This window comes from Halichoerus grypus, chromosome 9, assembly GCF_964656455.1.
Source record: "Halichoerus grypus chromosome 9, mHalGry1.hap1.1, whole genome shotgun sequence".
NCBI lineage: Eukaryota > Metazoa > Chordata > Mammalia > Carnivora > Phocidae > Halichoerus > Halichoerus grypus.
Window position 1 is genome coordinate 144,749,962 of NC_135720.1, and position 9,404 is coordinate 144,759,365.

The 9,404-nt window shown below is 41.4% G+C and overlaps 1 protein-coding gene across 1 annotated transcript; it reads left to right on the top strand.

Annotated features, from left to right (window-relative positions):
- The first annotated feature begins 5,186 nt into the window (after positions 1-5,186).
- LOC118547697 (olfactory receptor 10C1-like) lies at positions 5,187-6,146 on the top strand. Its single transcript, XM_036111280.2, has one exon. The coding sequence runs from the start codon at positions 5,187-5,189 to the stop codon at positions 6,144-6,146; it is 960 nt and encodes a 319-aa protein (XP_035967173.1).
- The last annotated feature ends 3,258 nt before the right edge of the window (positions 6,147-9,404 follow it).

A 9,404-nucleotide genomic window follows, 5' to 3' on the forward strand; every position in this document is an offset into this window, starting at 1 on the left:
TGTCTCTTACTGGAGCAGACAACTAAGATTTCCGATTTTATATCACTTTCCAGGAGCCAGTTTATGGAGGCTCCCTCCCCCTTCTGTTTATCTTCTGATATCTCCCCACAGTTTCACGACTCTGCACAGTTTACCTTGCCAAAGGCAGTCACTTTTCTGCTTGTAAAGAGCCAGATATATATTCTTACATCTCAGGCTGATTTTGTGGGTGTTCAAAATGGTTTGATAGATATTCAGGGGACCAGTTGAAAAGGGGTCCCCTTCTCCTCCACCACCTTGCCTTCCTCCTCCAATAGCTATCAGGACAATAAGTTCTTTATGCTGAATTCTAAAGTATAGGCTATTCATAATATTTAACTATTGAGATTTCTGTCCTTTATGTTTATTTCTGTTGCCCTAAATGTTACCATTTACCATCAGACAGAACCTGCCCATGACAATTCCTGAGAGACAGAATCAAATGTCTTCCCACACTTTCCAGTGAGAAGGAAATGTGCCTCCTGGGGGAAGGAGGAAGGATAGGGATCCAGAACAAGAAGAACTGAAATATAACATGTTCATACTCCAGTGTTTTTCAGTAAGGAGGAAGCCTTAACTATATCACCCTGTGAGTGACACTGCCTTGCACGCTTCTGTGTGTGGGGAGAGGGGAGCATTTTGGGCATGGCTGGAGGGGCATGATGCTCTCCCATGAGACACACAGGCTTCCGGAGACCAGACGTGGCACTGACTACCACAAACGCTTCTGGGCGCACAGTCTTAGTGGACTAGGAGACTTAACATCATCTGGAGTGTGAGAGGTTGTAAGGTAAGGGGACGGAGCAGAGAAAGTCAGGGAATGGCTTGCCAGAAGCAACAAGCAACTAGTTTTTCCCTCAAATGTTACGATTACAGGTACATGGCACAACGGATGTCTTAAGAAAAGAGAGCTGTAGAAGACGGAGGATTACAGTGTGAATGTGGATAGCCAAGCCTGAAGCATTTTTCAGTGCTGACCACGACTTTAGTCAGCTGCTTTCTCCTTTTCTGAAGAGTATAACTTACTCAGTTTACCAGTATTCCTGTCACAAGATTCCTGTGAGTTGTTCTAAATTAATTATTGCACAGGAAATATCTGTTACTGCTGGGGAAAGAAATACCTGGATTCTCCTGCACACCTTAGTCCAATCAAATGATAAAATAGTTTCTGCTGCATCACGTTAAGGCGTCACCTTGTTGTCAGGTCCTCGGTGCGACGACTGTGGGGAAATCGTGGAAAGCAAGGGGTAACCATCTCTATAATCTGTAATGAGCCATTGACATAAATGGTATTTCCTATTAAGACATTTCAGAAGTGAAAATTTCATAATAGTGAGGATTAATATTTACTGAGTGTTTCTTATAGTGTTTCAGATACAATGTCTAATGACGTATAACATGTTTTCCTTTGGTTGATAGGAAAAAAAGAAACATTTTGTTATGAAAACAGAGATTCATAAGAGGCTGAGTCAGTCAAGCAACATTTCTAATTATGTGGAGATGACCCAAAATGAATCACTTGTGCTGGGTTATTTCCAAACCATAATGACATACGGAGTGCTTGTCTTGGCTTTTAGGGCTGGGCAAGGCAGCACATGAAGCTGAGCCATTAAAATTGCCTTATTTCCCTCCCGTTTCTCTCATATATCCAACTGACACTGAAAGTCCACCTCAATATGTAAACCTTCAGAATCCCGCCAGTGTTCAAGGGCCACTTAATCTTTATTACATTGAATAGGAATCTACAAATAGAATTTCTCCTTGGGCATGAAACTTCTGTATCTTCAGATTATATGACAGTGCCATTTGCTTGATCATGGACTCTTAATATGTTACTTTTACAGACTGATAATAATGTATTTATATATAATTTTTATATAATATATTTATATATAATAAGATATAGAATATATTTATTTTGTATATAATATAACAATACAGACTGACAATAATAGAGACTATTCATGCAGTGTCCTATAAATTCATTAACATGATGTTTGGAAAGACAAGAGGTTTTGATGCTGATAAATTGCATTTTAAGGCCATTTCTTACCTTTTCCTCATGGTTTGCCTCTACAGTGTTTGCATTTTTAACTCAAAACAACACAGCAAGAAAGATAGGAAGTGCTTCATCATCCTTCCTTTACATGGAAGTGATGAATCAGAAACTTTAAGTCAAGAAAATGTGTCAGGTGAGAGACAGAAGCAATGTCCAAACCCAGTGGTTCCACTGGCCTGATGCTCTTTCTGCAGATGCCGGGCACCTGCTTCGAGTATCTCACTCTTTCCATAGCAGTGATTAAAATAAAATATTCTTGGTATGTACACAAAGCTGGTCTCTACTACATGGACCTCAGGGTCCCCAGACTAAGGTCAGTGGAGAGCAACTCCTGAAAACAATAAGAAGTATAATTTTAAAAATCAAATTTTACCTGTTTCAGTATCAAGCCAAGTGACAGCGAGGGAGAAGAAAATCTGACTACTGTAGAGTCAGGATGTTTCAGAAAATATTTTGGGTAAAAAAAAAAAAAAGATAAGTAACCATGATCTGTTTTCTTTTCTTCAGCCTTCCTGAATTGTCTTACTTCATGGGAACTAAACATATTAAAATTAAATACAATGCAAAGAAAATGTTGACAAATGCTTTAATATATGTATAAATGCATTATAATAGACTACTTGACATGTGAGCAACTTTTCAATAGTCACATGCATTGGGACTCCCTGTCATTACACAGAGTTGTTATTTCATATTTCCCAGTTTTGAATTGGCCCATTTGTGCCCATTCTTAACTTTGGGCACTTTTGCATAGCTCGTGGATATCCAAAGCAGTAAATTAAAATGATCCATAACACAACCATTTTTTCCCAGGACATAATGTTCAGGTAACAGTTTTATGTGTGTATGTGTGTATGTATGAATGTATGTATGTATTTTCTCCTGTTCTTCTCTCCATCATAGCAGGTGCATAAAACATGAAGAAGGGATGAAGATCGGGAGGGATGATTAGGGATAGTGATAAAAAATTCCACAAGGGGGAGTATATGAAGGTAAATCTGTGGTGACATACACATGGACGCAGGCATGACTATGACCAATACTTACTGAGTATTGAACCACTTTTCTAAGTGCTTTTATGGGAATTAACTCACTTAATCCTCATAGCAACCCCATTAAGGACATACCACTATCACCTCCTTTAATAAGTGGGAAAATTGAGGAAACAAATAGTTTAAGTAAATGTTAACTTTGACCCATCATTAGATGGCTGTACTAAGATTTGAACCCAGATAGAATATCTCCGAAATACACTTAATTCCTATGCTACTCAGTGTGGATTTGAATGTGTGTGGGTGTACAGATGGGCGTGTCTATGCAAAAATATACATTTTTGTACATATGTTTTTGTGAATGCACCTAATATATTTGTCTATTCATAGTAACTTGGAACCTCAAAAAGCATACTTTTGTGTCGTATATACTGGCATCAAACATAACTGTGGAATAAACAGTGGTGCGTCCTAAACAAATGTAGTGTAAACATGGTCTCAAGTTATGCTAATGAACAGATAGAGTCCAGAGCAATGGACGTGCAACCTCCTCGTTCTTCTGCCCTTTTCATGGCAAACATTGTTTAGAATCTTGTTTGATGACATTTCAAAAGAACAAGCCAAACAGCAGTACACCCCCCAAAAGAACGAAGAATGTTTTGTCAGGAACTCATAGGTATTAGGTTGAGAGACAAATAACTGTCACATTTGGGACATTTAAGGGAGATGAGCTTTATCATAATTAACTTCAGAAAATAGACTCAGCACCCATGGGCAGATGTTCAGGCAGCCAGAGTAAAGCTTAGTGTTCCAACTTTTCCTCATTACAGGAGAACTTATTCACTGGTAAATGAATTGGGTATAATGGTAAGTAAAGGTAGAGAAATACAATTCTGCTCTCTGTGTCTGTGTCTGGGCTATGCTTAGGAAGAAATGAGCAATTGATTGTCCTTGGAGTGGTGTGAGTGCTCTCATGGAGGTTACTGAGTGGTGGGAATACATGGAGGGGTGTGCCCCTGCCTAGTATGGGGGCGAGGCAGAGCAGAAGTGGGGAAGAAGTTTCCAGAGAGGAGAAGACAGCATCCGGCAATCTGAGCACACTGGGCAGTTTACTGGGTGGACAGTCAAGGAGGCAGATGTAAAGCCCCTGCAAGAAAATGAGCAGAAAGAGAAGGAAATCCATGCAAGCAAGGCACACACTAAAGGCTGCTAGTGTGTGTGTGTGTAGTTGGATATACTGTGACATGAGGTCCTTCGGTTAAGGGGTAAGATCAAAGTTTCTATCAATAGGAAGTGAGCCTATTCATGGATTTGCATGAATTACATGAATACATTTGAATTTTAACTTGAAGGCAGTGGTAATTTCCATATAGCAAAGAACCCTATGATGGGGAAAGACTGTCAGATGAGAAGTATTAAAGGTAAAGAAGTTTGTCACCTTGAGCAGTGAATTCAGCATGCAGTGTTCACATGGTGTGAGTGGGTGTGAGGGTCCTCACATCTGGGCTCCTGCTGCTCCGAGCCCCAAACCCCCTTCCAACACCCAGTCCCCAGGATGCACTCTGGCTTTAATGCTCTGCATTACAGCAATTCTTTATACATTGAACAACCATTTAATTTCTGATTTCTTTCACTAAATAAGTTCCATTTGGGAAGAAATGGTGTTTGGTTTTCTTTTTTTCATTGTTAAATCTCAGACCTGAAGTAGTAAGTGCAGAATACTCTGTACTCAAAAAACCCTTGCTGAATGAATGTGTGAAGAACTCAGTGATAACAGAAACAGGAAGAAAAGGACAGGTGTGAGAGGACCTTTGTCTGGCAGTATTTGACGACTGATTTAATGGAAGAAATGAAGACAGAATTGAGCTGAAGTTAATTTTTTTTCAATTTTACGCTTGGTGACTAGGTGTATTTTTGAACGAATCAACTGGCATTGTGAACCCAGAACAGGATTTGGTTCGTAAAGGTGTGAGGACAAGTGCAATTTCCAAACTTTTTGAATTTTAGAATTGCTGTTAAGAAATGTAACTCTGACTTACTAGAGCTCATTAAAAGCAACATAGAGATTTGCATTTATAGCTGAACAACACTTTCCTTGCTGTCCTCTCCCCCAGGTCATGAATCTCAGCTGTTCGCTGTGGCAGGACAACAGCCTGTCTGTCAAGCATTTTGCATTTGCCAAGTTCTCTGAGGTCACTGAACAGTGTTTCCTTTTATTCACCCTTATCCTACTCATGTTTTTAGCATCCCTCACAGGCAATGCCCTCATAGCCCTTGCCTTCTGGACCAACTCGGGCCTCCACATGCCCATGTACTTCTTCCTGGCCAACCTATCTCTCTTGGAGATTGGCTACACCTGCTCAGTCATACCCACGATGCTGCAGAGCCTTGTGAGTGAGGCCCGGGGAATCTCCCGGGAGGGGTGTGCTATGCAGATGTTTTTCTTCACATTTTTTGGTATCAGTGAGTGCTGTCTTTTGGCAGCCATGGCTTTTGACCGCTACATGGCCATATGCTCCCCACTCCACTATGCGACTCGAATGAGCCGTGGGGTGTGTGCCCAGTTGGCACTGGTTTCCTGGGGAGTGGGTTGCATGGTAGGCTTGGGCCAGACCAACTATATTTTCTCCTTGAACTTCTGTGGCCCCTGTGAAATAGACCACTTCTTCTGTGACCTCCCCCCTATCCTGGCTCTTGCCTGTGGTGATACATCCCATAATGAGGCTGCGGTCTTTGTTGCAGCCATTCTTTGCATTTCCAGCCCATTTTTACTAATCGTTGCTTCCTATGGCAGAATCCTAGCTGCCGTGCTGATCATGCCCTCACCGGAAGGCCGCCATAAAGCTCTTTCCACCTGTTCTTCCCACCTGCTTGTAGTGACGCTCTTCTACGGCTCTGGGTCTGTCACCTACTTGAGACCCAAGGCCAACCATTCACCAGGAATGGATAAACTCTTAGCTCTGTTCTACACAGTGGTGACATCCATGCTCAATCCCATCATCTACAGTTTACGGAACAAGGAGATCAAGGCAGCTCTCCAGAGAATCCTGGAGAAAAAAGTTTTGACTTGTGGGTAGATCCTAGAGGACCATGCAAATCTGCTCTTCGAAAAGATGCACACTCAACCCAAGAGTAAAGAAAAAAACAAAGTCAATGTTCTCTGCAACCTATTTTGTAAGGACCTTTTTAAATAATAGTAGCTATAATTTTGGAGACACCTCTCTACTCACAGTCAAACTTCTGATTGATAAATTCTGGAAGGAAGTTGGCTACCAAAGAATTTTAATTTCTGAGTCCAACACTAGACAGTTTTCCAAAATATGTCAGTCTAGGCTTCCTGTATAGATTGTCAGATTATATCTCAGAAGTCTGGACAATTCTCATTCTATACTCTTAGGCATTTTCTAGGCCTTGAGGGTCACATCTGACTCTGCCCTGGTCTCTGGGGGAAATGTTCCCACATATGTCTGTCCCACATGACTCTCAATTTCCAAAAACTCCATGAAGCACGTTATTTCCTTCCATAAAAAATGTTTTAAACACTTCAACCTTAATTAGAATTAATTCTTTCTGTGAGTTGCATGTACTATAAAAAATATATAAACATGCCCAAAAAAGTAGACACATGTCTGAGGTATTTGTTGCAGAATATTAAAAGAAAAAAGTGGGAAATTGTTATCAAGAGTCTCCATGGTGATAAAGAGGGCACATTCTGCATGGAGCACTGGGTGTTACACGCAGACAATGAATCATGGAACACTACATCAAAAACTAATGATGTAATGTATGGTGATTAACATAACATAATAAAAAAAAAAGAGTCTCCATGGTGAAAATGTTTTTAAAAAGAAAATCAGGGGCACCTGGGTGGCTCAGTCATTAAGTGTTCTCCTTCGGCTCAGGTCATGATTCATGATCCCAGGGTCCTGGGATCGAGCCCTGCATCAGAAGAAGGCTTCTTCTCCCTCTCCCACTCCTCCTGCTTGTATTCCCTCTCTCACTGTCTCTCTCTCTCTGACAAATAAATAAATAAAATCTTAAAAAAAAAAAAAGAAAAGAAAAAGAAAACCATATTTAAATTCAAGGAGAAAAGGAGAAAAATGAACTAAAAATAATTTTAAAGATTGTTATGTAATCTACATAATTTGCATATGTGCAAATGAATTCTGACTCCATGTGTTCGGAAATCATCCACACACTTGCTCTGAAGAGAAATAAGCTGTAGGCATCTGGAGAGACATTGCCTGGGATGTGAGCACCTAGTTCTCAGGGAAGTGCTGTGATGTATGAGGGGTTGGTAACTACTCATGTAGTAGCTGTAATAAGACAGAGCAGAGGTCTGTGACTTAATCACTGTGTACGATGAATAGTCCTGGGTGTGATGGACAGCCTGGTCCCCTAGTTAGCAATGCTGTATTGTACCCTTGACGAGTGCTAAGAGAGTAGCTCTCAAGTGTTCTCACCACACACACAAGCACTGTGAGGTGAGGGGTGTGTTAATAACTTGATTGTGCTAATCACTTCACAATACAAATGTGTATCAAATCATCACATTATTTACCTTAAAGTCATGCAGTTTTACTTGAGATATAAATCTCAATTAGCTGGAAAAGATCAAAGAATGTGATAATTCTATCAGAGGATAATAGTGATGATCACCAAGATGTGTGTTTTGCTAGATATCCCTACTTTATAAAAACTGCCCAACTCATTCAAACACCTAATTTATGTATAATATAAATATTAAAATATTTAATTGTGACCATTCTTATTAAAACAAATATAATACATGCTTTTCAGAGCCAATGGATAAAATATATAAAAATATAAAAATTGAGGGGGGAAAAGATGGTAGAGGAGTAGGGACCCTATTCCAACCAGTCCCCTGAATTGAGCTGGATATCTACCAGACCGCTCTGAACACTCATGAAATCAGCCTGAGATGTAAGAAGACAGGAGCTGGATTTCTACAAACAATATCCCAGGCAGTTGGTTTTGAGGTACAAAGTGGGAAGCAGTGATTCTGCAGGCAGGTATCAGAGGATAAACAGAAGGGAGCCTGGCCATGGGGATCCTACACTGCCGGTGAGCCATAGCCTTCTGTGCTAGGGACGGGGCACAGGCTCGCATACAGGTAGTGGCAGAAAAAGGACTTTAGGGCAGTCCCCCAGAGGGAAACCCAGAGCAGCGGGGCCACGCCTGCAAACTGGGGGAAGCTGGCGGTTTTAGAAACACAAAGGGGAAAGACGTGCCCCGACCTGGATGCAAGGACTGGGAGTGCTGCTGAGGGGTGCACAACCCAGGATGCTGCAGTTTATAGCAGCATGGACAGAAACGGAGACAGTGTGGCCTGGAGAGCTCACTGAAGAACAGACTGCAATCTCTCTGCTCTGAGGCAGAGGGCTGGAAACAGTCTCTTCTGCTGTGACTCTCAGAAGAGACAAGGAAAGCCACCAGGGAAAGCTGCCAGAGAACAAAAGCCCCCCAAAACCAGTTTTCACTGAGCCCATCCCCCCCACAGGGGTCAGGGCAACTCTGCCCAAACAGGGTTGCCTGAGAAACAGCACAGCAGGCACCCCCCCCCCCCCCAGAAGACAGAATGGGAGAACAAGAGGCCAACAACCCTAAGGTCCCTAGAAAACAGGTGCATCTTGCTTGGGTTCTGGTCAATAAATTGGACTCTATACATTCCCTCAACCACCCATCAACAGAATGACTAGGAGGACGAACTCCCAAAATAGGGAAGACTCAGGGATTATGACTTATGCTGCAGATTTACAAATGGATGCAGATATAACCAAGATGTCGGAGATGGAATTCAGGCTAGCAATTGTGAAGATAATAGCTAGAATGGAGAAATCAATTAATGGCAACATAAAGTCTCTAAGGGCAGAAATGAAAGCTGAATTGACAGAACTTAAAAATGCTATCAATGAGATCCAATCTAATCTAGATAATCTAACAGCTAGAGTAAACGAGGCAGAAGAACGAATCAGTGACCTGGAAGACCATTTAATAGATAAAAAGGGAAAAGAGGAGGCCAGGGAAAAACAACTCAGAATCCATGAAACTAGAATCAGAAAAATAAGTGACACCATGAAGCATTCCAATGTCAGAATTAATGGAATCCCTGAGGGGGTGGAGAGAGAGAGAGGACTAGAAGATATATTTGAGTAATCATAGCTGAGAACTTCCCTAATCTGGGGAATGAAACAAACATTCATGTCCTAGAGGCAGAGAGGACCCCTCCCAAGATCAAGGAAAACAAGCCAACACCCGGCATGTAATAGTAAAACTCGCAAATCTTAGAACCAAGGAAACCATCTTAAGGGCAG